Genomic DNA, 27,613 nt, shown 5'->3' with positions numbered 1-27,613 from the left:
AGCATATTTATTGTTACGGAGGAAATATTACTATTCTTGTGGCATTACGACCTTTTTTAGGTCAAGGTTAAGATTTCATTCATTCACACAGCCTCTATCCTTACTATGATAAGCCGCACTTACTGAAAGAGGTTATTGAGTGAAAACTGTCAGTGAATGGCTTTGTAGTCGTAGAATATGGTCATGCAAGACACGGCGGTAATAAATGCTTTATAATGAGCCAATATGCATACATGCCTAGGAATATGTGAACCTTAATCCAAAGTATTACCTCTAACTTAACTAATACATTATGATGCATTATTATAGGTTAACTATTGTTTTGTTTTTTTAATCATTCTTTTGTTTTGCTCAAGACCATGATCACTTCTTTTTGTTTGACCACAGCAAGGGAGAGGTTTTACTGTAATTTTGGTTCGGATCAAATTGAAAAGGTCTGAACAAAACAAGGTAGGTATGAAAAGGCCTTGTAGTATGAGTTGGGCTTGAGCTTCCATCGCAGTAAGGGAGGCAATGACTCATTATGACCACCAGATGTCACCAAATACCTCTCAAAGCCTGTACTCACTGGCTCAGATGAAGTACATATGTAAATACTACTTTATTTTATAGCACCAGACTAATGCAGTGGTGGAAAAAGTATTCAGATATCCCTTACTTAAGTAAAAGTACTAATACTCCATGGCAGAATGTCTCCACTTCAACTTAAAGTCCTGCATTCAAAACTTACTGAAGTAAAAGTACAAAAGTATCAGCATCAAAATGTACTTAAAGTATCAAAAGTAAAAGTACTCGTTATGCAGAATGGACCCAATCGGATTGTTTTATATTTTCTAAATATATTATTATATTATTTTTATTATCATTGATACATTTATGGAAACAGCATTTTAATTTTCTAAAGGTAGGGCTCATTTAAACTACCTATTATATTGTTTTGAGGTTTAATCAAAAAAAAAAAAAAGGTCGAATTACTTTAAATTGATAATCACCTCAATAGTAACTGAAGCTGTCAGCTAAATGTAGTGGAGTAAAAAGTACAATATTTGCCTCAAAATGTGGAGTAGAAGTATAAAGTTACATAAAATGGAAATACTCAAGTAAAGAACAAGTACCTCAAAAAATTATACTTAAGTACAGTACTTGAGTAAATGTACTTAGTTACTTTCCACCACTGGACAAATATATTTTGTGGTATATGTTTGTGGTATTACTGTTCAGAAGTCATGGTATTTTTTTCTACAGTACTCTCAAAATGTCTATATGTGTAAATGCTCAAGAAAACCAAAGTGGTGGATATTTGACGTCCCTTTTTTGATGACATCTGAATAGGTTTTCCTAGAGAAGAGAGCTCTGCATTAACTCCTCTCTCTCTCTCCTCTCTCTCTCTCTCTCTCTCTCTCTCTCTCTCTCTCTCTCTCTCTCTCTCTCTCTCTCTCTCTCTCTTTCTCTCTCTCTTCTCTCTCTCTCTCTCTCTCTCTCTCTCTCTCTCTCTCTCTCTCTCTCTCTCTCTCTTTCTCTCTCTCTCTCTTCTCTTCTCTCTCTCTCTCTCTCTCTTTCTCTCTCTCTCTCTATCTCTCTTTCTCTCTCTCTCTCTCTCTCTCTCTCTCTCTCCCTCTCTGCAGGACCCGGGACAGGTCGAGATAACAACGGCTCTGCCTGTGTATCTCAATCACTGTGGCTCCTGCTGGCCTGCTTTGCCTGCCTTTTCTTCAAGTGTTAATACAGCTGCCCTCCTCTTCCTCTTATCCCCTCCCCTCCCGGCCTTCCTTCCTCCTCCTCCTCCTCCTCCTCCTCCTCCTCCTCCTCCTTCCTCCTCCTACTCTTCTCTCCAACTCACCGACATCCTTATTGCTACCTTATTACCAACTCTACCAACCCCCCAACCCCCAGACTGTTTGCATCATGATACGAAAACCTTATGTGCTCTTTAGCACTGCTTAGATATTACGAAAAGGAGAATATTATGAGAATAATGTCGTAAGAACAACAGAAAAAAAACAGTGAAATGAAGGACATAACAAGCAAACAGTGCTCTTTTAAAGAATTGCATTTTTGATTCATATGCACTTCTTTATTTCTGCTATATCTTGTCTTTGGGGTCTGAACGGGGATTTGGGATTTGTTGTATTTTTTGTCTTCATGGGAAAGCAGAGGCACCTGCTCACAGGGCCAACAATCATTTGTCTCTAGAAGTGCTGAAGACATAACTTATATTTCTTCTTACTCCCATAGATGTTAACTTAAATTGTAGATTTAACCGAGTGTTTAACCAGTGCATTAATGAGCAACATGCAAAGTATCTGCCAAATATCCATATAGATTTGAGACTAACACACACAGAGATCAAAAGGGAAAATACAGCAAAGAGAATAGAGCTTGTTATTAATGTCTGTACTACCATAATCTGATGCTACTAGACAGAAACACAGACTGAGATCATTAGCCAGATGTCTCTCCAATCAATAACATTGTTTCTAGATGCAGCAGGTTGTTGCTGCCGAGCCCAGAAATCCAGGATGCAGTAAATAGAATCGACTCGATCCTACCGAGCTAAACCATGCGGACTACAAACCTGAGGAAATTAGTTTATCTGTTGACGGATACTTACATCTTCATTCAGTGGCTTTTGCAACCACTCGCCTTTATTCCAAAAGAATCCCTCTTTTCTTTTTTTGCAGCAGGAAAAGAAACACCGTAGGTTATAATGATGTACATAGTAAAATTTTGTATTTCTCTATGATAAGACAACTTGTTCTGCCACTGTAACAACAGGAAACAACAGAGAAAATTGTTGCAGTTTGTTGCTTGTTTGACGACCGACCGACCAACCATACTGTGCAGTTTGTCTCTGCTCCTCAGCAGGCTGCACCGCATTTAGCTGCATTAAATCTGTACCACATACAGCTTTTAGTTTAGGGTCATCCTTCTATACTGCTGGAATTTGGATAAAAATGTATGACACCAATGAATGACTTAATTTTTAGTTTTTCTCTTTCAAAGAAGTATGCGTGTTTTAATATGAAATGATACAGAAAAATTCATAATATATTGATATTGAGGTTATTTTTTCTGTCTTTACCTCATTCATTTTAGTTGTGTGTGTGTATATATATACTTGAATCCAATGTCCTTATTCAAATGTATATGAAAAGGCAAATTTTATGTGTCCATGTTTCTGAATAGGGTAGCGATTTGTTAAAGGAAGAATAACTCGTAGATCTCTTGAACTGGCCGTCCTGCTCTATCATGTGAACCGAAGCCCATTAGAAAAATGATGTTTTTAAAAAATCTGAATAGTTTTGTGCAGTTATTATTGTACCAATCCTTGAGATGATTCAAGTGCTGGCATATATGGTGTTATAGGAAATGGGATGCCATGTTTAGCTCGGCCATATACCAAGAATTCAAGATGAGAGCAGCAAACAAATTAATACTGAATTCGTATTCCCCTCAATGGCCACCAAGGCCACTGAGCTGAAGGGCATTTTTAATAAAATAATACCATTACGTGACATGTCCGACAGCAAATTTTCTCATCTCAATAACTGAATTAATTTCTTTATGAACAAAAATGCTTAAATAAATATAAATGTGTCAATATTTTGTAAAAGACCTTTCAAACAGTGCAATTCTTTCAGGAAACGGCTCATTCCTGTTGTGACAAGAATTGCTGAAACTGGTGCACTATTAGCTGCCTTTTTTTGCCATTTATTTTGACCTACTGTGCGGTAACTAATAGACTCCAGTGCCCAGCTCGGCTCCACGACTGGATGTGTGTTTATGTCTCCGCTCTTCTAACCACTCGGCTGAGATAGTACTGTAAAACACACATGTAATTAATGTCATCCTTGTCATACATTAAAGAAATTGTCCCCAGTGTTCTCATTGTAAATGCTTCTGAGGTCATGGCTGTGTGACTTTCTCGTGTTGGTGATGCCATCTGATCCAGTTTAATTTTTCATGTGGGCAAGACGGTAGAAGCAGGACACAATTCCAATCAAAGCTGAAGCATTTAAACAGATAAAACTACATTGGTAACACTTTATGGTATGGGGACATGAATTATCATGAATAAAGCATACATTCATCCAAGTAGTACTTTATGAACTATCAGAAATGGGCAAGAATTTATTCTCCAGTCTGCGATTAAAGGATCAGGCCAAATATCTGACCATTCACAGCAATGTGCAGCATTCTGTTGGATTCAAAGTGTTGTAATCATAACTAAGCATAATTTTTTATTTTCTTGAATATTTTTTTATTTCAAATGACCCTAGGAAGACCATTGGTTTGTGGACTCAGCATTTTGGTTGCTGCCGTGTTGTTTTGTGCAACCCGTATACGTGCAGAACAGATCAGATGATGCTACGGCATCAGCTAACTCTAGTGCTAGCTAGTTAGCTTGGTTAGCAAGGGGCTATCACTATTCAAAAGGAACAGCCAACAGTGTCTTTGAATCCGAGTGCTGAGCAAGACAGAGCAAGACTTTAAATGGGATCATTTAGAAAATCTAACATCATGCTGTATTATGAAGACTTCAAACTAGCGATTGAGACCATAAGTGCATCAAGACAATGTTTACCGGGGTAATAAATCAAGTGAGAAGTAGGATAATTGTCTCATAGACTTCTATACAATCAGACTTCTTTTTGCAGCCAGTCAAGTCGCGAAATAATGCCAGTTTAAGGCACTTCAAATTGACTTCATTGATACAACATCACATTTGTATTATGTTATGTTATGTTATGTTATGTTATGTTATGTTATGTGAACAATCACATTTACAACATTTGGTAATTTGACTGCGTGAAATTTTTTGACATCCTTTAAATAAAGTCGTTAACACTAATAAATAACATGATTAATTGTGGTATATTAACCATTTGTTGCTTATGAATCAACCATCTCACTAACCAATTAGCATGAAAAGTTGTATCTAAGTCAAAATAATATTTACAGAAAAAGTTTTATTATAGTTCAAATCTCACAAAGTTATTTTAACATTCCATGTTACATATTAAAATGTATGGCAAAGACACAAGATACATCATAACATGTTTACATTGTTAAATAATTTGTAACAAGGGTCACAAAGATAATTGATTCATATGCAATAAATGTTTAATACTGCAATATTAATCATGTGTCATTTATCAGTATAAAAAAATATTTGAAGGCCAACAAATATGACGGAGTCATAAAAAAGTAATACTGACCTAGTCATGATGACACACTTGGAATTCAACAGAATACATGTGATGAGTGGTGGCCAAATGGTCATGGAGCATTGTATTTTATTTTCTGAGCCCACTAGATGTAATTTTTGTTCAACAAAGGGTTGAAAGCACACTCAATTACCATTCCTTGAGCCTTATTCTTTAAAAAAAACAAAAACTGCCATCTTTTAGGGTCAATAAATACAACTAATGGTTCATGAGGCTTCATTCAGACATCACTAGCTGTGGTTGATCAGTTTTTGGGTCTTTCTCTTTAACTGATAACTCAAAATGATTGAGATCCATTAGTTCTTGCATTAATGAACATATTGTTTCTTTATTAACTTATGCATGAGATACTATTGATTCTTGTACACTGCTGGTAGTTCATGAACTCTACATCAATTAATTTTCTTCATGCATACATTTATGATAATCCATCTTTCATTTTCATCATAAAGTGATATGAATGAATCTAACAATCAGATTTCTCAGCCTAGAATGTGACAAGAAGTCTGCCATCATCTTACCCATACTTTTTTATTGATATTGATTTTCAACAGCTGAACATTCTGGTGTATCCATTCCAACATTGAATTAACTTGATGTTTTTGTACTACATTGGTATTTCTGCAGACTCTTCCTGCTTTTTAGCCCTTTGGCTATAGCGCGTACTTGAGGATGCTAGTTTGTCAGCAGCAGTTATCTCCTTACTGTAGTAAGAAGTGAATGAAAATAGTTCTTCATGATCAGTTTGCATGAGAGTGGTCTGTGCTACATGTCTATTTCAGTCAGTCTGTCTGTCTCACTTCATGTCATATATGTGTAAAACAAAAAGAAAAAACTCAGGGCAGAGCGAGGCTAGCCTTGGGCAGACTCTCAGACAAACTAACTTGTTTTTTGCTGGAGGATCCCTGACCGACTACCAGTGCAGGGTCAAATACCTCCAAATTGTTCTTGGCATTTAATTTAACCTGCTTGGAATGCATGGTGGGTAGAGGAATCTTATTTTAAAGGATGCTTCAGTAACTGTCGTTGTTTAAACTTTTTATCCTTAAGCTGTAAAAGTGTGTCCATGCAGGTTAAACACAGCCAGTAAGCACTGACTAATACTAAGACCACCTCTGTAAAAGCCATGGAGCTCTGTCTTATCTACAAAGCAGAAAGAAATAAGTGAAATTGTCCTTCCATTGCTCATAGAGACCAATAGCCAGCCTATGGACACAGCACCAACTCCCCTGTAGACAGACCTGGATATCTACTGAAGACTGTAGATACAGCTAACTCGTTTACTATCAAGCATTGCCTCAAAACATCCCCATCGCTTCACTGTACAAAACTGGCTTACGTATGTGCGTGTGCGATACTGATTGAGTCCATTATTATAATTAACCTACCTGAAAAGTTAACATGAGGCATGATGAGTTGGCCAAATTCTTTTGTTTCCGTTGAGCTATGGTTACGGTTGTAACCTTCTATTTTAAGTTTAGATTCTCTTTCTTGTTTTCTTTTCCTCCTCTGTGTGTATATACAGTGTGATGTTTCTACACTAGAATGTTGTAAAGTCAGCAAATCCATTACATCGTGTTTATACAACTAAACATTTAAAGATTTAAAGATTGAAACAGCAAATGTAACTATCACGTTTGTATTTCCCTTTCCATTGTCACAGGAGATCAACATTCAATCATGGATTACAATGCAGCAATGTCCCTTTTTTATTTCATTTTATTCTGTTTTACTTTACTTTATTATGGCATAAGGTAATTGCAGTAAGTTTCTAAAAAAAAAAAAACCCTGATATGTAATAATGGTATATGAGAAAATGTTCATAACACAAAATAAAGTTGTTTGAATTCAATGTTCTGTATTTGAATGTGACTTGAGATGTTGGGGCAAGTAACCTCTTTTTTTTTTTTTTTTTTTTCTTTTTTCCTTTGGAGATTGCTTGGACCACACAGAATCTAAATGGTACAATTGTGTTTATCACCATGTAACATGCAAATAAAATAATATATGTATTGTTGTATTCTCTCTGGAAGACATTTTGTCCTCGGAAAGTGTAAGAAACACAGCTGAGACTCCACTCCTCACCAAGGGAACGTTCCAGTTTCACTTTTTTATGTGCCGTGTAAGAAAGGTAAGAGTGATGTGATCACTGCCACATCATTGTTCTGCATACTGCCATGGGAGGTGCAGTAAAATGTTTCACCACAAGATGTCATAACACACTTAGAGATGACCCCACTGTGTTGTGGGATTTGGCAAAATGAGGACGCAAACACATTATTCTGCATCATTATTAGCCTCTGACTATGAAAGCGAACAGGGAATGTAGCTAAGTCAAAGGTTAGAAAAACATGCCTGTAGCTGCACAGTTCCCAGCTCAAACCCCCACACCAGCTGGGAAAATGTGGGCGAGGACAAGGCAAATGAAGAGTGCTCATTTATTCAGTGCTGTGGCAAAAAGCAGAAAGTAGATGTTACATTTTATATAGGCAAAAGTGTTTTCAGGCAGAGCTGGGGCCTTGTCACAGTACACTACCCCCCAATGCTCAGAAAATAAAAATGTAATTAAATATTTCACAGTATAGTAGTATCATAATAAAATGTTCTAAGAAATGACAGTAAAGTCATTTTCAGCATTTTAAGACATTCTAAAATTTGAGCATTTTTGACAAAAATTGACATTCTATACTATGAGCATTTTTGACAAAAATGGACATTCTATACTATGACCTTTTTTGTGCAATTTTTGGACATCCCATAATATGGTGTATCTGTCATTTATGGACAAACTATGCTCAAAAATGTAAAAACAGACTATAATAAAGTAATTTTCAGCACTTTAAGGCATTTTAAAAATTTGACCAATTTTGACGGAAAATGACAAACTATGACTTTTTTGTTTTGGTCCAATTTTTGGACATCCCATAATGTGGTGTTTTTCTGTCATTTCTGGACAAACTAAGCTCAAATATATATAAACAGACTATAATAAAGTCACTCTCAGCATTTTTAGGCATTTTAAAATGTGACCAGTTGTGCAATTTTCGGATATCCCGTTATTTATTTATTTTTTTTCGATGCCCTAATGTGTATCAACAGACTATAATAAAGTCATTTTCAGCACTTTAAGGCATTTTAAAATTTGACCAATTCTGACAAAAATTGACATACTTTATTTACTATGACTTTTTAAAAAAAATGTTGGTCCAATTTTTGGACATCCCATTATATGGTGTTTTTCCTTTAATTTTCTGGACAAACTATGCTCTAAAATGTGTAAACAGACTATAATGAAGTCATTTTCAGCATTTTTAGGCATTTTAAAATTGGACCAATTTTCACAAAAATTTACATACGAGTATGATTTTCGGACATCCTGTTAAATGTTTTTTTTCTATGCGCTAATATGTATAAACAGACTATAATAAAGTCATTTTCAGCATTTTAAGCATTTTCAAATTTGATCAATTTTGACAAAAATCGACATTTATATTATGACTTTTTTTTGGTCCAATTTTGGACATCCCATTATATGGAGTTTTTCTGTCATTTCTGGACAAACTATGCTCTGATAGGTATCAACAGACTATAATGAAATCATTTTCAGCATTTTTAGGCATTTTAAAATTTGACAAATTTTGAGGAAAAATTAAAAACTATACTTTTTGTCCATTTATTTTTACAGAGACTTTTTATATGTTGTTCAGCAAAGACCTCAAACAGAGGTGTTAGAGAAAGAGAAGAGTGATAGGAGAGTGCTGGATTCTTTCCTACTTAAGAATACCTTCATATAAAAGCAGAAATGTATGGAAGAGTGTATGACTCAGAGGAGAGAGGGTGATAAAAGAAACTTTATAGAGAAAGTGTCCTCATACCATTACTGCTTGGTCAGCAAACCAACTTCATTAGCGTGAAGGTTGCACAACCTTTGTGAGACTGAGGGTGGTATTTATGTTCACCTTGGGGTGAACTATTTATTTAATTTCTTACTAAACCTTGACTAAAGTCACATGGGTCCCATTTTACCTCCCAGCAATTGCATGAACTCTTAATAATGTTATCACTGTGTCCACTCAATAGGCTCTTCACATAATTATCTCTCTCTGATAAAGAAGATTAACAATTTGAAATCAGATGTAAGACAGAGTGTGCGCTAGTATCCCATTATGATCCTGTATATGGAGAACTGCATGTAAGCAATGGTCCCAGAAAATTGGATAAGTAAGCAATTTAGCTTATCTTGGCAAATGATCATTCTTTGTTGGTATATAAATGACTGACTAATATGTGGAGGAATCCAGACACACCTGCACTAAATAAAACTTTAGTCACTATGTCCTTGTATTCCACTGCAGTATATTGTATATTAGTCATGCCACTCTGTGGAATCAGAACAATCATGGCTAACACTGGAAACAACTCAAAAATGTATTTGTGAAGAATAACACAATATAATGACATACTGTACATCATAAAAACAGAAAAAATACAAGTTAATGTATCAGTTTTTTTTTAAATTAGAATAAAATTGAATTAATATATACAACACTTGTCCAAGTGCCAACAAGTGTCTGAATATTGGAAAAAAGGGTTAGGGTTATACATACTGAACTATTTTCATTTTTACAACCTCTCCTGTCCTCTCCCCTCTGCTTTGTGTAAACAGCCTGCAGTTCTGTCTGATTTTTAGTGAATATTTGTCACATGATCGTTCGTCTCAGCAGAATCAATCATTGGGTCATAGTGTCACTGAGGAGTGCAGAATTTAATGTTTTTAACAGGATCTAGTTATTCCAAATGGTTCATCTTTGGCTACATTTTAAATTAGACATGTAGAATAAAGTGATTTTGACATATCATAGCTTCTTTCTGCTCTAAACTGTGTATTTTTAAAGAAAAGAGAGTTAATATCCATGCTTGTCGTTGCCCCAAATCAAATATAACTAAAATAGTTTTTACTAAGGCTTTGCAAATTATTTGCAACTAGTTCAAGTTTTAAGCCTGGAAGAAAGTTTGGTGCATTACGTCAGACAATACATTTTGGGAGATAATACATGTTGATAAGATTGATACAACTCATATTTGTATGTTAAATATGAAAGTACAGCCAGCAGCTTGTTTGCTGTCTGAGCACAAAGGTTGGTAACAACTATCATGGCTCTCTTTAAAGCTACGAAAAATACATTTACCAGCAACTCTTAAGCTCACATAAAGCTCACACAATTATTATATCACATTAATTATATTATTATATACATTATATTATGTTATACACCTTGAGGTTGGTGTTCACAGGGAAGTCACTGCATGTGGTCAAGAATTAGTTCAACCAATTAACCCCTTTCAAAACAGTAATGTACTTATTAGAGAAACAATATAATAGGGTAATTAGTAAGCTTAAAAGGTGCTGGATAATGGTGTTTCATTTTATTGTCTCTACATAGAGCCAGGAGAGCCGTTTCTGCCTGTTTTCAGTCGTATCCAACAGAGTGCTGTCTTTTTATTTAATTCGCACAAGAAATACGGAATAAGCATATTGTGAGTTATTCAATAAGTCTTCAAGTCCTCAATCATATTCTCCCCACTGAAGTAACAGCAATCATTGTGTTAAACAAACTCCACACTTAATGATAGTAATTGGCACATTTGCTTTATTTTGAAAACAGACATTGAAACCATTTGTATTTTTTCATATTTTTTTCTCACAAGTTTGAACTCCTTGATAAGGTTGAAACTGGACATTGCACTCACTGGAACATGGGAAAAGTTTTTTTTTTTGTTTGCTCGTTTGTTTGATTTTTCTTTTTACTTTTTTTTTGCGTAACATCAGTGCAAGAGTATTTTTCCAATTCATATAAACTGTCATAACAACACCAAAGACATCAAAAAGAAGCCGCCACACCTCTTAAGTTTTTGTGACTGCGAAAAAGTTCCTCTCAGAGGGAGAGTTCCCATCATGCATCTGGTTCGATGGTTCATGCTACTGTTCTCATGTTTGGTTGGCAGAACACAAATCGTCATGTAAGAGCCAGTTATGATAATACTATAGCTGACTTCTATAGTTTATTATATGAGTATGTCTTTTAAATGGCAACAGGTCCTTTACTGTAAATGTGAGTAGACGGGGAGTTTGTAAAAGGGGTGTAAACCAAGCTTGAATGACTCAAGCACAATAGAGAGAGAGTAATAGTCTTGTCCTATATGTGGTTTTGGATTCTGGATAACGCCTCCCAACTGGAAAAGTCACACATTTAATTATACATTCTATTCATATCCATCCGATGTGTCAGTACATTAACTACTTGCTGTGTTCTCAATACACTTGTACTGTGCTTGAAAACTAGAGTTGCATTTTTAACCGGCTTGTTTTTGTGCGTGCATATGCAGAAGTACAGATTTTATTTGCAAAATGTGTTCAAAGAAAGTGCATTGCAATGCGAATAAAGTACAGTGCATTCACAATGCATTTTTAAATGTGCAAACATCCAGTTGGGAGCGTTCATTCCACCACTGATTCACTTACAATAGATAGTGAAGAGCAAATCAAATCATCCTCTTCCTCCTCCATTATTATCATCACCATCGTTATCATCAAGTTAACAATCATTTTCATTATCAACAATATCATCATCATCATCATCATCAACATCACTTCCTCATAGTATTAGCTTGAGCCAAAAAACTTAACGCTGGAAACTCCCCCCAACATGAGAAAATCATTGCCACACAAAAAATGACAAACAAATAGAAACGGACTGCCTTCACATTGGGAAGGCAAAGAGCAACCTTTTTAGATTTTTGTTTTTGTGTTATTCTTCATACTCTTAATTCTGCTTTCTTTAGGTTAGACTTAGTCATCCTTGGACTCGGTGCCCTCCGCCGCTGCTTCTGCCGGGGTGGCCTCCTCTGCTTTAGACTCCTCTGCAGCATCTGGGCAGAGAAGGGGGGTGAAGAGAGGGAAATGAGATGAAAGGGTTGAGAGAAGGGTGATATGATAGATAAAAGGTGGTTAGGGAGGAGAGGAGAGAGGAAGAAAGAAAATTAGCCTGTGGAAAGGAGGTTTTACATTCTGAGGTTGGAAAAATAAAACTATCGGGGTCTTCGGAGATACTGAGCATCAAAGATTCCACATATCAGCTGTTACTTTTGATTTCACTTTTAAATATTTCACCACAAAAGGTTCTCTGTATATATATATATATATATATATATATATATATATATAAAAAGCAAAGGTAACATTCAAAAAACCATAAAAATGTGGATTAAATAAATATACAAAAGAAGCTATGTAATTCCACGTTGTACATAAGATGTCACCTCAACTTAATCTAAAGAGCATATCAGTCAGGAGCTGCAGCCTAACGTCTGAAATCCCACGTTGGCTGTGTAAATAATAAAGGAAGAGAGTGCTCCTAATGGAGCCATGAAGCATTTGAACTGACATCACAACGCTAACAGCAGCATCTCGGCCTGTCACATCGAATGCTGTGTGATGCCCACGGTGTGCTGCTCTGTAACAACATCCAGTGGTGGCTTACTGAGAGGTGAATACTGCTGAAAAACATCCCATGATACATCACTAAGCCATTACCAATCGATTTTGTTGAGTAATATGCCCTGATGCTTTATATTATTCCATCTGTGCTGAAGTCTTTCTTGGTGCTAATAAATTATTATTATTATTATTATTATTATTATTAAATGTCAATTATCTATATAATATTTGTATTCATTGATGTTCATACTATTCAATGCAGCAACCTATTTAACCTATTCAACATGCTAAAAATATATTATCTCCAATGTGCAATATCTTTAAAAATGCAAAGTACTCTCAGGAAAACCAACACAAATAATATATATCAATAATAAATGCCAAACAGCAGAAATGTATGTATGTATATAATGTGTATATAATGTATGTATTATGATTTATATTCTTTCTTCTTTCTTCTATATCTATGTGTCTGTATCCTGAGCTGCTGTGACAACTAAATCCCACCACTGTGGGATAAATAAAGCCATATCTTATAAAATAAAATAAAATAAAATAAAATAAAATAAAATAAAATAAAATAAAATAAAATAAAATAAAAATTCCTGATAAGACTTTGTCATACAGTATTTGAGCTACAATGATTTTGCTACCTTTATTGTATTGTTTCTGACCTTATTCCATTGCCCTGAGAGTGGTGATCTCATACCATGATGATCTCATACTCTTTTAATAGGAGGAGGACATCAAAGAATGACATCATTGCACTGGGGTGATAGAGTGCGTGTGTGTTGGTGTGTATGTATGTATGTTTGTGTGTAAGGGCGAGGCTGAGAGAGGCAGAAGAGTGGGGTGCTCGTGTCTGTGTCAGCGCTTGTACTAATGTGTGAGTGTGTGTGACTCAAGACAGCGTGAACTGCCAGGTAAGAGGTAATTAGCTTGTTAGTCGGTATGACAGAGTTGAGAATGTGTTTCTCTGCAGCCACTGAACTGTGAGATGCAAATGCAATTTCACCCAATTGAGAGCGCCAAAGCACAACAGTTCTGGTATTCTGACATCAGTGCCACCTCAGTTATTTACTAGAGTGATGGGGACTAAAATGCTGGTTCAGTTTTGATGATGCATTTCAAAGTAAGAGTAAGAGATAAACAAACGCCCAAACTCTGTCAATCTGTGTCTTGGTTTGCCCACTCTGCCCACTGGTTTCGCTGAAGTTTTCCGTCAACAAATGTTAATGAGAGGATGACGCATGGTTTACCGTGGGACTCGGGTATAAAGTAGAGCTGAAATTGAAGGAAGCACTGAGACTGACAAAGTTTAAAGTTTGTTTTTAACATATAGCATGTTGCAACTTTTTTGTCTCAATTTAAAGAACAGGCATTCCATATGGAGTCCCACAAGGCCTTATCCTGGGTACGCTACTTTTTATCTTAGTTAGCACTACATGATCAGAACAATATTGATTTTTTCAGCTACAGATGACACCAAACTCTATAACCTTAACCATATTCGCTATATTCACATATATTAACCCTTAAAACTGCATCTCTGACATGAATTTATAAATGAGCCCAAATTCACGTACGGTTTGTATGATTTCTTACAAAAAATGTATGTGACACGGTTCCCATGATATTCTACAAATAACATGATAATCACCGTTTTAAACACGTTGGTGACGATGTGACACGGAACTACTCAATTAAGTTTAGGTTAAAAAAATGACTTTTTTAAGGTTTGGAAAAATAACAGGATTATTGAAGATAATTTCATTCTGTACATAACTACTGGATGCAGTTAAATCCGTGACCTAGAACATGAGAGAAGAAATTTCAAGTTGGAGACAAGCACTGTCTCCTAGGTCAAAGTTGCTTACAATGCTTTTACCAGGATCCCTCCTCCCAACCGCCATTATTGAATCTCCTGTCTGGGTTAGCAACACATTCAATCAGTTTTTGTAGGAAAAACTGCAAGAGACTGGGAAAACAACCTGCTTTACTACTCTGTTTACGCACTTTACAGCTCCGGCACACTGGCTTTTAGACTCTAATCTAACTTTCTTGCTGCATATGAGTTCTATCACAAAAGTTTGTACATGCTTTTATTGCAAGTAGGCTCATTTCAAATACTACTGTCAGAGTTTTAACTGGTTCAAAGAAAAGATATATTTTCTGCACTGGCCTTCACTTTGTTTTTTGGATAACAAAATATATTGTACCTGTCTTTAAATGTTATGATGTGATACAAAGATATGTTGGTGAAACTCAGAATAAGAAACTCTCTGCTCAACATACCAAAGACTAAGAAAAAAGTAATACGGTGAAGCTTTCCGTAGTTTTGGATTCAAACTGTGGATTTATCTCCATTTAATCTGAAGACAGCAATATAAATTGAGGCATTTAACTGGCTGTTAAAAACTCACTTTTCTGGCCTCGCTTTCATTTAGAATCTATTATTATCTCCCCACTGCATTTACTTATTATGTCCACCACTGCTCAATTTAAGGAGATTACAATTATTGAGAAGATGGTGGAAGTGGAAGTGGTTATGGTAATAATCACTGTTGTTGGTCTTTAATATTTTAACCATTTGACTTTTGTACATTGAGCTGTATTTCATGTATGAAAGGTGCTTTATAAATAAAGTTGATTTTATTGTTATGTATGAATGTGCAGAGCTATGTCAACATGCTATGACAGTTTACAGCTCGGCCAGGTATAACTAAATGAAGCCAGTGACACAGACTATCCTTGGTGGAGAATCTGGATCATGCCCTCATAAATCATTCAGTCAGATCAGAGTACCTGGTGTCCTTGAGCATGTGACTGTGCTCTGACAAAGCTTAACCAAGTGAGTTGGTTATAAATATTAATTTGCAGTTGGGAAAGCAGATTGTGGCCAGCAGTGGATTCTTAATTAACCGTTCTTTGTCAAGTAGAGTTTGTTTGTGACAGGCTTCCCCGATGCGGCTCGTGACCGGTAGGGATCATTAATCATTCATTGAAATCAGAGCACCTGTTATCCCCGCTCTGCTCCATGCAGGGCAGCTATCCCATTGAGGTGGTAACTATGACAACAGGGAGACAGTGCTGCCTAGGTGACCTAGTTTCCGTGTAGTGTGTGTGTGTGTGTGTGTGTGTGTGTGTTTCCCACCTCACACCCCCACCTACTCCAGACTGAGCATGCTCCATTAACTACCTGTCTGACCCAGTCTGAGAGTCCTTGGACCAGAAATATGAGTTCATGTCAAGACTTTGTTGAATCAACGTTATAATGTAATTTCACGGCCTTTCAGTTTCTTCTCCGGTATACGTTTCTACCGAAATTGGACGTCAAATGATGGTGTGCTTTCAATCTTTTAGCTGGTGTTGGACGTCCAGATATTATCCTTTTCACGTAATATGTCGATTTCTATTTTGTGTTTTCATTTGAATAAATGACTGTAGCAGCTATGTCAATATGTTTTTATATGAAGTTCATATGGACCCATCCCAGATATGAGAGGACCCAAACATGATGCTTTCTCTGCAGCCTTAACAAAAACTGATTATTCCCAAAATAATGCTAGCCCATTGTACAACATCATTCCGTACCATTTCCAACCCTGCATTTCTTTCCCAATCTCCGCCTCATCAGTATGGAGTTTCCATCTTGAAGAGGCTGAGATACAAGGCTGTCTAATCTAATATTGAGCTGTGTCTCTGTGTTAACCAGTGAATGGTGGAGCACTGCCAAAGATCTTTAAATCCCAAAGACTCAACAAGCAGTTATTTCCTGCGGTGCCTGCCAAGCAGACGAGGGGAAAGCGGACTGATTCCCCATTATTAGTTTTTTTACAGTAAGTAATTGCTTCTTGATTGGGAAATGTGTCTGGAATTATTTTTTGTCTGTGAACTCGGTGCCCCCGCAAACGTGCACACCAAAGTGTGTGATTTAGGGAGCTCGAGAAGCCCAAGATTGTAGTTCCTATCCAAGTGGCCTTATCTTATTTGCTGTGTGCTTGGGTGCATGTAAATTAATTCTACTGTAGTGAATGGCGAGACAGTTGTCCGCCAAAATACAGCCCCATGGGTCTTTGGTACAGCAGGTTATTGCAACCGATATCTACATTTTATTTAGCAACGCTTACATTTTAGTTAGCAGCGCTTACACTTCAGTTAGCAGCGCTTACATTTTAGTTAGCAGCGCTGCAGCACTCTGGTAGCTGTAGTAGTGTGAGGGACGCTAGGGTAGAAGCGGCACACAGAAGACCTCACCTTTGGTAATTAGGTCCTTTTAGTTTAGTTTTTTAACCAAATTACCGACTGTATTGTTATTCAAAATGAACAGCCGACTCCTTAGAGTGCCTTTTTTTCCAACCGAAGGCTACACATTTTTTAAGTAACAAATATGTTCTAATGAAGTTTGAAAAGGTGCAGTGCACTTCAGTAGTGACGTGTCTATGTGTAGCCCCGCCCTAAAGCATCCCCTGATTTATTGTGTAGCTTACTCTAAATGGGATTATAATTTACAAAATGAACTTCTCAGTGTGTTGAAGAGGACTAGTGATTGAGACCAAAAAACTAATTTGTCTATACAACTGGACTTTTCCCTTTTCCAGGCCCAGAGTTTGGTTCTTGGCCTTACCAAGTACTTTCTTCTCTGACAAGTTGTATTGTCTAAACAAAACTGCAACCATTTCACAAAATGAACGATGGGTTTAACAAAGGCATCTGCTATGTTTAAGTATAAAGGGCAATAATTTAGGAAATGCTCCTGTGGGTAGTAGAATTTATTTGATAGTGAGAAGATGGTTTGGAGGACTTGTGAATGGGAGTCAAAAGCTTTAGAATAATCTGCATACCTTGTTTATCTTTTGTTTGGTTAGGCTCCTCCTTCTCAGCTGTCGGGCTGACAGCAGCAGGCACATCGGCTTGTCTGGCCTCCTCCTTCTTCTCTTCACTCTCCTCCTTCTTCTCCTCAGCTGTGGCTGTGGTAGGACTCTTGGCTGCCGCTGCTGGGGCTTCCACCTCTTTGGGCTTCTCCTCGGCTTTCTCCTCCGCCTTTGGCTCCTCTTTCTGGGGCTCAGAGGGCACTGTGGCGGCCGTGGGAGAGGCGGCAGCAGCAGCCGGTGCCACTGCTACAGGAGACGCCGCTGCGCCTACAGGAGAGGCAGCAGCAGCTGCCGGAGAGTTAGCTGGCTTGTCTGCCACTGGGCTTTTGGCTTGGCTTGTCTCTTCCTCCTTCTTGGCCTCCTCTCCTGCAGCTTCTTCCTCCTTTGCAGGTGCCTCCTCTCCCTCTGCTTTCTTTGCCTCTTCTCCTCCCTCTGTCGCCTCCTCTGCAGCAGCAGGACTGTCTCCCTCCTTCTCTTCCTCTCCGTCTTTCATCTTTTTCCGAGTTATGTGTCCACGGAAGCTGGCCTGTATTTTGGTGGCAGCCTTGTGGGCCTTGTCCTCGGGTTTGTTGGTGGTGCCATCCTGTTCAATCTTCTGGTCCGCCTCATCATTCTTCTCCACCTGGTAGCCAAGAGAAAATACAGCAAGTTAACATCTACTGTTAGCCACCAAGCTGGTGCACTGGAAACCAGCAAGAGAATGTACTGGTTGTAATGCTTAAAACTTGCATCTCCTCTACTGTGAGGCTTTAACTTGAGGGTGATCATCCCAAAATGTCATGCTTGCAAAGAAAGGTACAATAGGGCAAGAGCTGAAAGGTCAGAAGTCAGAAAAAGTCAAAAGTGTATGCTATGAGAGGGGGTTTATTATGAATTGTTGTATTTATAGCCATTACTGGAGAGTTTTAGACTGGGAAAAGTTGGGGTTGATTGGTTTAGATCTGAGTAGAAGTGGAGGACTGGATGAGGAACAGGGTTAGGAATAGGACAGTACACAATGTAATATTGCATTACCTTCTTTAACTGGATCCATAGCTGTCCATCAAATAGTGGGTTGTGCTATGAGTCATATAAATCTAATGAAAAGAAATCAAATCAAATAAAGGAATGAATGATGAGCACTGAGAGTGGCAAACAAAATGAATCAGTACATTCAAAATGAATAGGCAAATAAATCAAGGTAAAATATTCTCAATGCAAAGTTCAACCAATCAAAAGCTTTAAATGTGCACCTTAAATGAACGTGAATAAGCAACATGAAGCAAACATAAACTGTCAAGGAGCATGCAGGCAGTGCAGCATCAGTTAGCCAAATGATATAGATGTGAAAAACTGTCCTTCCAGGTATCAAGTCTTTGTCAGGATCCAGTGATTCATTTGACAACAGAATGAATCTATAAAATTTTATCATTTCATTTTGCTGGAAAAAGGAGATTTAGTGCCATTGTGAATCATGAGACTAACAGATGTGTGTGTGGGTCGATTGTCTGCACATAATAAATTGGATACACAGGCATTTGGGGCACGACAAATGACTCTGGGCATTTACTGCGGTTATTTAATCCAGGCATGAGGTTGATATTGTCCTCTTGATAATGCTGCTGAAATAGATTTGGTGAATAATTAAACTTAAATGTAGAACCTTTCCATGGCATTCATTAATGTCCCCTGGATTTGCTGCTAATGATGTCTTCAGAATTGTAACCTGGCAAAATGTAAGCATTCAAATTTGAGGCTTTTTCTCCAAAATAATGAGCCGTTATATATTCTCTGGGTACAGTAGCTTTCTACAGCTCCATCTCTGGCTGCTAGGGAACGAGCTGCCTGCTAGAATCTCCTCAGCATTCACCGCCATACCCCTCCCAACCATCAAAGGTTACCTTGACAACCAGAGTGCTAACTCATCACGGCGATGTCTGCTGGTTGGAGCTATGAAAGACTATATGTCACCCTGATTGGCAGTGCACCTGACCCCTCAGGGGAGCGGGCCAATAGGAACTCGTAAATCAGGCGGGGCAATCAGCATGGCTAAGGAGGGGTTGTGTGTGATGCAGCGGCAGGGTGTGGTGCGGGGCAAGCAGGAGGGGGCCAAGGGGGAGTTTGTATCAACTATGGCGGGCTGTGTCACTGAGCAGTAGCATCTTCTTTAAGGTCAGTGAATTTGACTGGAAATGTTTTTTCAGCTACATCCATCACCCTATTTCCACATACCTGCTGTCTCTGATTTTGTCGTTTTACTGGATATGAGGTTTGACTTGGACAGCTGCGTGTGTGAGGAATCACATCTGAGAGACATGATTTAAGAGCCAGAGGCCCTAAACCAACATGTCTTATTCAGGGTCAGTGTGTCAGTCCAATATTGGAGCGGAGAGGGGCCAAGGTGCAGCTGTGTTGGTATATTCACCTCCTCCACCACCTTCATTCACATGCCATCCCCAGGGTTCAGGGTGTAAATCCTGCCCCTCAGGCATTCCTGCAATTCTTAATATACACCATCTTCCTGAAGCAATTTTGTGCAATGTAATATTAAAAAAAAAAAAAAAAACAGCTGATACTGCTGGCTGCTGGATAGCAGATTTTCAGGCACTTATACACTGCGGTTCACATATACTGATCTATATGTGTGTGTGTGTGTGTGTGTGTGTGTGTGTGTGTGTGTGTGTGTGTGTGTGTGTGTGTGTGTGTTTTAAAAGCTGTTGACTTAACCAGCTATAGTGTGGAAATAAATGAAAATACTTTCTATGTAGTCCCTGTCTGTAATGCATTAAACATATAATGCTTTATAATCTGTTTATAGCACTGTATAATAATACAGCTTTCATACACATTCGTAATGCTTTATTACAACACTCATAGCACATTATAACATATTTTATAATTACTTATAAGGTCAGGTATCATAATAATTCATTACTGGTCACTCACTGACTTTGTTTTTGCAAGCCCAAGTCTATATTGCGTTATAAACATGTTTTAAACATAATTGTTTTTTAGTTATAAACATAATTCAAATGGGCTATAGTGTTAAGATTAGCCTACCCTAACCATATAATTATATGATAACATGTTTTAAAACTGTTAAAATTATAACTCACTCTGATTTTTATGTCTGCAAGTGACCGGCAGTTGTAAAGGTTTTTTTTTTTACCTTATAAGACATTATAAAATGCTTTATAAAGTGTTGCAATTATTGCTATCAATTCTAATAAATTATGAATATTTACGAGTAAATATACCTATACAGTGCTGTTAGCAGAACATAATGCATTGTAAGTGTGTTTATTATGCATTATAGACATGGGCATTATATAAAGTGTTTCCAAATAAACTTTATCAAGTGTCCTTCTATCAGAGCAGACAACATGGAGACAGACAAAGCACCCGCGGCACACCCTGCGCTGCTCTTAATCATATGCAGGTCTCTGATGACTTATTGAGCTTTTACTACATTTGATCTCATGGGTGCTTGCAATTGCCAAAAATGTGACCCAAGCACTTAACTCTAAATAGAATTACTTACTGTCTGCATACAGTGAGTCAGACTGAGACAGAAAGAAAAAGGGTGTTTGGGAATATGGGGGTATGACATCATTGTTGGAACAGAGGGTATGTCATTCACTTTAGAGATCTGGGTGTGTGAGTGCAAATGTAATAAAATACCAGCAGAGTGCCAGGTGATCTCATATCTATGAAGACGGGGAAGAAAGATCGCCATCATGGTTTGACCACAATTATAGCATCATCATTTGAATTATTGACATTTGTCTGAGCATCACCTTCAAAAGTGCTGTGCTGTGATTTTCTGACTGCTGTAGTCTGTTTCCATGGACCATAAGATTCAGTACTGGGCTCTTTTGACCTGTCATATTAAAAACGTATTATGCTGTGATGTACAACATAGCAGTGGTTAATGACTGATGGAGTTGTTACATTAAAATATTATCTAAACTGAAACATTATTGCAAATCCTTTAAGAATTGCCGCCTGACTGTTAACTGAACCCTGGTCACGTAGCCACCTGCAGGCGCTATTGCTCTCGCTGTCTGTGCGGCACACATTTTCATTCATAAATACAGCAGCACCTCCCAAAGGTACAGCACAGCACAAGGTACACTCCCTTTAAGTCTTCGCTTAAACTCTTCCTTGATTAATTTGCAGTGAGGCAACATATTTGCATTATCAGGTTAATCAAATGACTTATTACAATTAGCCCGCAGAGTTTCCTCTGCCTCTGAACAAGGTCTTTCTGGTTGCCATAGATACACTCAATTAAAACAGGTTCTTTTTTTTTTATTATCCAGCAAAAAATTGAATGCAATATAAAAGTGCTTTTCTTGCATGATTGTGAAACAGATTATGTAATCCTGTAATTATAATAGTCCCAGTGTAATGTGGCATTAAAGGATTGCTGTGGTACACTTTACTATGTGCAGGTGATGAATAATGACTGCCGTTTTCATGTTCAGAATCTAAATGTACAACAGCTCACAGGTTAATTTCTCGAAATACAAGAGTGCCATTCTCCAGAGGACAAGCAAGTCTGTCTACCCTGTCTGTAAAGGTATTAAATCACTGTTCTAAAATGTGTTCAGTACACTATCTGACGGCTGGACGTGTCTATCAGCTGCAGTCTGTGCTCTCTCTTCCCAGTCTGTCTCTGTCCTTGGGTGGGCACCGGCTGTCGTGAGAACCACACCCGAGAGTCAATGGCTTCACCGACAGATCCATAACCATACACACACACACACACACACACACACACATACACACACACACACACACACACACACACACACATACACACACCATCCCCCAATGGTGACACACAGTAACAATCCGCCACCTTCTTACTGCCTCATTGCCAGTGCCATTAGGGACTTGTTTCAGGAAGGGGGGAGGAGGGGGGAGGAAGATACGGTGGAGTTTATGCTGGTTGAATTAGCCGAGAACCACAGCTCACGCTAATGCACACACCAGGCGTGCATTTAATCTTTTTTTTCTTTCTGATCCATTCAAGCGGGAGACTCCCTTTTCACCTCGCAGCTCCACCCCAGCCTTGGATCGAACGCCGCTAGCAAGAGGGGAGAGAAATATTAAAGGTAATATTTGCATTTATAATGGTGGAGCTTTGCAGAGGCCCTTTATCACAAACCCAACAAGTGCAGCTGCTGAATTTATATTAACCAAGTCACTCTAATGTGTAATTACTGGAGATTTGTGTATATTAAAGCAGATGTTGTAACTAATCATATATAGAGTGTGATTTAAATAAAATGACAACATTTGTTCCCAAGCAGGCAGCGTGATAATATGAGCCGCCATGCTGGTGGCACACATACTTCCTGCAATGGCACCTCACTCCTGAAAATCCCAGCATGATTATAATGGCTGTCTGCTTTTCTACAGGAAACATCCAGACATCCACACAGCCAAGCTGCTGTCTGCAGCTGCTCAATATCTCCCTCTCCTTCTTTCTCTTTCTGTCGTCTTTCACTCTCTTTCTCACTGAGCAAACTGCTACCCACTCATTCTTTCTCTCACACACACATACAGACAGACAGAGTGGAGCACCACACCCTTTTAGCCAGCTATCTCCTGCAGATGAGGAGAGGGGGGCTCAGGTGGTGACTGCCACAGCCCCCGCTCGCCATCCCTCTCTCTCCCTCTCTCTCTCTCTCTATCTCTCTCCCTCTTTCTCATCCTTTGACGGTGAATTGATGAGCGATGTTAAAGGACGCGCTGTTTCTTTTACGATGGCCCGGCAAAAGATGCTCCGCAGCAACTAATAAGCGGCCATATGCCAGCGTCATTACATCCTCTGGAGCAGCCTTTAATTCAATTACACCGACTCTCTGGCTGAACAAAGGCTCCGCAATCACCACTGATCTCATAGGGGATGGGGAGAGAGGGGCAGTGGGGCTGAAGAGAGGGGCAAGTGGAGCTGGAGGGGAAAAAAGGGGCTGGGGCTGGACATGGTGCTGAGGGAATATGGAAATATGGGCTGTGGCTGGTGCTATGGCTAAAGCCTGGCTCTGGCGGAAGGGGCTCTGAGTTCATGGGGTGCCACAGTATGACAGGACATAATCTTCTTTGATGTAGCAGACTGGTTCTTGATTTTGGTCTCAGGACAGGTGCTAGGAGGAGAACTAGGGATGGAGTTGGGGTTGAGTTGGAGAAGAGCACATATGGGGGTGATTTGAAGTGAAAGGGCAGCTTTGGATGGGCCTGTTAATGAAGGAAGACCTGAGTTTTAGATGGGCATGGAAGAACTTGATCCTTGATCTTGAGGCGAGGACATAGAGCATCTTCTATGGTGGTGAATTTTGTTTCAACACTGCATTAAAACTAAAGATAAAGCAAGGGGCTTGAACTAATGAGGAGACTTAAATTAGTAGCCACTCCCATGGTGAAGATGTTGCAACAGCACTTAACACTCCACAATGGCAGGACCCAAAGCAACACTGCCATGTTTAAAGCAGCAAACCATGCTCTTTGCTCAATCATGCATGAAGACCACAGGGTCTGTCTAGATTAATTTATGCCCCTGCTCCTAAAAAGCAGGAGCAGGTGGATAAGTGCTTGTAGGCTGGGAGGAGATTTTTCCCTGTGGTGAGACACGCACACTCGAGGCAGCGACATCGTTCTGTGGGAAAAAGCCGGTGCCTCACCCACATGGCTGCAGCACGCCGGCTTCCTTTCTTTTATTCTTTCCCACCTTTGCGCCTGCTCAACCATCATCCCTCGCTCTGTCACCAGCACATTTCCTGGCAGTTGTAGCCACCATCCCTGTATGCCTTTCTGCTTTGCTGCATGCCTGCCTCTCCCTACCTTCCCCCATACCTTGCAATCTCCCTCCCTTATCTCAATGCTTTTCTTCCCCCACCTATATTCCTCTCCCTTTCGCTTGCCATCTACATCCATGTGCTACACTCCACCCCGCTGCTCGTTCTCTCCCTGCCTGCCTCTCTGGATCCTCCTGCATGTCTTTCAACTGGCAAGCCCTGCTTCCTTTCTCTCTCTCTCTCTCTTCCTCTGCCAGAGCTAATATGACTCATCCCGGCTAACATTTAAGAAACAATCAAGTGGCATCGGAATCCAGCGTGCTATGGGTCCGATAAAATCACAATCAGTTCAAGATAGCAGCGGGAAAGCGGCCCTGATCACACACAAAACCACCATGATAGCTGCTGTGAAGCACAGGAGAGTGCCACCTTCTTCTCCTGCTGTCCAGACCCACCCGCTTCCATGCAACACCTTCTTTTTTTATTATTCTCTGCCACTGAGAACAGCCACGGGATATTATAAACTCCCCAACACCAGCCTTTCACACCCTTTAAATGAGTGCACACTTCATAGTACCCTCAATTGACAACATCCACTTATAAAGCTGGAGGGCTATGATAATCCATTTAGTCTCATTTATTCCCATTGTATTCCCCCGAGGCCACTGACATGATGGTGCTGCTCACTCAATCCGTACCCCACCCTTTTTTTCCTCTCTGTGGAAATTTACTTTCCTGTGTCACCCATTTCTGCTCAAGATAAGACAAGTGCAAAAAGACCCCCAAACCCCCGTTTCAGGCATCAATTAAGAGCACAAAGGTTGGTCTAATTTATTTGAATCATCATTAACAATGTGGAGTTGAATGGAGATCCTGAACAAATAAGGGAGGCTTTTCAGAGACAATACAGAATCTATCAAGTGCCTTTCAATAATCTTTCACTTTTTTCAAGTGCATGATCAATACGAGGGAATGCCGGGCTGCCCAAGATCGAGTTACAGTCTTGTGCCTCCCTCTCCAAGTACAGTGTGAGGTCTGAGAGGCATTGTGGCAACATCCATTCATGCGGGATAATCACATTAACTAGGCGTGTCTGGGCTCTGTGGATACACTTCTATAAAGACAAGCCAGGCCCCGAGTCAAAGCAAATTGCACCAACATTTCCTCTAATCTCTCCACAAACACCCTACAAACCAACAGTGGCAAAGTTCAGAGTTGAGATTTTTGTCATTAGCAGAAAAAATATTGATGAAGCAAATCAGAGCAGTTTACCGGTTTGGTTCTTCTTATGCAGCACAGCATAGTTGTAGTTGTTGTATCCTCCCTTTTTTCTTCTCTGCTTCTTTCTTTCCTTTTTTCTCCCTTTCACTTCTTCTCTCACACCCTCTCTCTCTCGCTTGCGCGCTCTCTCTCTCGCTTTCGTGCACACACACACTCTCTCTCTTGCTCTCTCTCGCTCTCTCTCTCTCTCTCTGTGGCTGTATCAACAGCTAAGCTGCACAGTGCATTTACTCATCCCAGTTTGCACACACTCGCTCTTCAGTCGGTCTGCCTGGGCGCACCTCTCTCTCTCTCTCTCTCTCTCTCTCACTCACTGCCTGACAATAACTACAAGCCCTCCCTTTAAACCCCTCCCTTCTCCTCTCTCCCTCCATCCCTCTCTCCTCCCCTCTTCCCTTCACGCTATCCCCCTCCTCCTCCTCTTTCTCCTCCTCCTCCTCTTCTTGCTCATAGTGATGAACCCCCCCACCTCTTTTAGATCAGCACTCCTCTCTTCTACATCTTCTCACCCTCCTCTCCTCCTCCTCTTCTCTTTCAGCAAGCAAAAGCTGCGGCCCCACCCTAAAAAGGCTCTCGCTTAATGACTGACTGGATACCTCCAATTTTTTGCTCTGATACATATTTTTATATTGCGCTTTATTTTTGCTTCTCCCAACACTACCACCGGTTTATTCCCTCCCTGTCCACACACATAAGGAGATGTCTTTTTCTTAAAAAATACATAAACTCCCAAATGGAAGTCGCCTCCTGATTGCTCAGGCTCCCTCTCAGACTGTGTGTTGTACACTCTCTGCTTCTCTGATCAGTGATATGAGCCTGTGAGCTCTGCGTCCAAATTGCCACCGCGATGCCAAAAGCATGTTTTCTGGCACAGCCGGGAGCATCTCTTGCCAGGAGAGATGTGTGAAAGAGAGCAGTGAGGTGCATGCTTGCGTGCACGCACACACACATACAGACACACACATACATGCTGTGCTCTTAGGACGCGTCACCCGCACCACCAACCCACCCACCCCCCATACCCAGCGCGCTCTGTTCTCATGGAAACACCAGCAGATAGACTAGAAGAGCAGAGGAGGAGGAGTGTGTGTGTGTGTGTGTGTGTTTGTGTGTGAGTGTGTGTGAGTGAGAGAGAGAGAGAGAGAGAGAGAGAGAGAGAGAGAGAGAGAGAGAGAGAGAGAGAGAGAGAGAGAGAGAGAGAGAGAGAGAGAGAGAGAGAGAGAGAGAGAGAGAGAGAGAGGGAGAGAAAGGGATGAAGGTAGGAGGAGGAGGAAGCAAGAGGGCCGGGTGTGGCAGACAAGGCAGGCGAGGCAAACTGCCTCTTCCCCCTCTCCCTCCCCCTTTTTTTCTCCCTCCGTGCCCACATTTGCACAGTCTGGTTTAATGAGCGGGCACAACGCATGCATTATCCTCACAACTACATTTATAACCATTACCATACAGTGAGGCTCACAAGCGCATGCTCATGCAAACACCCACACTGTGTATTTGTCTTTCGTAATACACACAGACACACACATACACACTTTGTGGTGTCAGAAAAGTCCCCACCCCCGCTCTGACACTGGCGAGCACCAGCAGATGCTACAGACACAATGAGGATAGAGGGAGGGATGGAGGACAGGAGGATAGACAGAGAGAGGGATGGATGGATGCAGGGGAGAGGAGGAGGAAGAGTCCTGAGGGGTTGTGCTCTGCTATTCTTCTCTCTTACAGGATTATTCCACATCCAGTTCACTGAGGGGAAATCATTAACCTGCGCCGCTGAGCCACAGCCTTCCCGGTGGTCGCTGCTGCTGTCACACAGGGAAATCTAGCACCATTACTTGGCTGTACTACATCATCACTATGTGTCATCATGTCCTATAGCAGAAGGTATGACACAGATGCTGTAATAATGCAGGGTTCTGCTGAGCATGCATGGTCTTTCTCTGCACTGCCCTGCTTTAC

General features: G+C 39.7%; 2 protein-coding genes across 4 annotated transcripts in view; one reads left to right on the top strand and one right to left on the bottom strand.

Annotated features, from left to right (window-relative positions):
* Positions 1-6,995, top strand: part of lsamp (limbic system associated membrane protein) — a 702,186-nt gene extending 695,191 nt beyond the window's left edge. For all 3 annotated transcript variants that reach the window (XM_059331470.1, XM_059331469.1, XM_059331467.1), the window contains one exon: positions 1,626-6,995. In XM_059331470.1, the coding sequence (XP_059187453.1) occupies positions 1,626-1,723 (98 nt within the window). In that variant the 3' untranslated portion in view covers positions 1,724-6,995. The remainder of the gene's footprint in view (positions 1-1,625) is intronic.
* Positions 6,996-10,862: 3,867 nt separating this feature from the next.
* gap43 (growth associated protein 43) lies at positions 10,863-25,908 on the bottom strand. Its single transcript, XM_059331766.1, has 3 exons — positions 25,655-25,908; positions 17,571-18,222; positions 10,863-12,158 (listed from the first exon to the last, which is right to left on the bottom strand). Exons 1-3 carry the CDS (start codon positions 25,682-25,684, stop codon positions 12,079-12,081), a joined length of 762 nt encoding a protein of 253 aa, XP_059187749.1. The 5' UTR covers positions 25,685-25,908; the 3' UTR covers positions 10,863-12,078.
* Positions 25,909-27,613: the final 1,705 nt, after the last annotated feature.

Source organism: Centropristis striata, chromosome 4, assembly GCF_030273125.1.
Source record: "Centropristis striata isolate RG_2023a ecotype Rhode Island chromosome 4, C.striata_1.0, whole genome shotgun sequence".
NCBI lineage: Eukaryota > Metazoa > Chordata > Actinopteri > Perciformes > Serranidae > Centropristis > Centropristis striata.
Note: the sequence above shows the minus strand (reverse complement) of the source record. Positions and strands in the feature narration are given on the sequence as shown.

Coding starts and splice junctions, on each gene's coding strand:
- gap43 (XM_059331766.1), bottom strand. CDS start 25,684: ATGCTGTGCTGCATAAGAAGAACCAAACCG. Junction 18,223..25,654: donor GCATAAGAAGAACCAAACCG/GTAAACTGCTCT, acceptor CTTGGCTACCAG/GTGGAGAAGAATGATGAGGC. Junction 12,159..17,570: donor CCAAACAAAAGATAAACAAG/GTATGCAGATTA, acceptor TTCTCTGCCCAG/ATGCTGCAGAGGAGTCTAAA.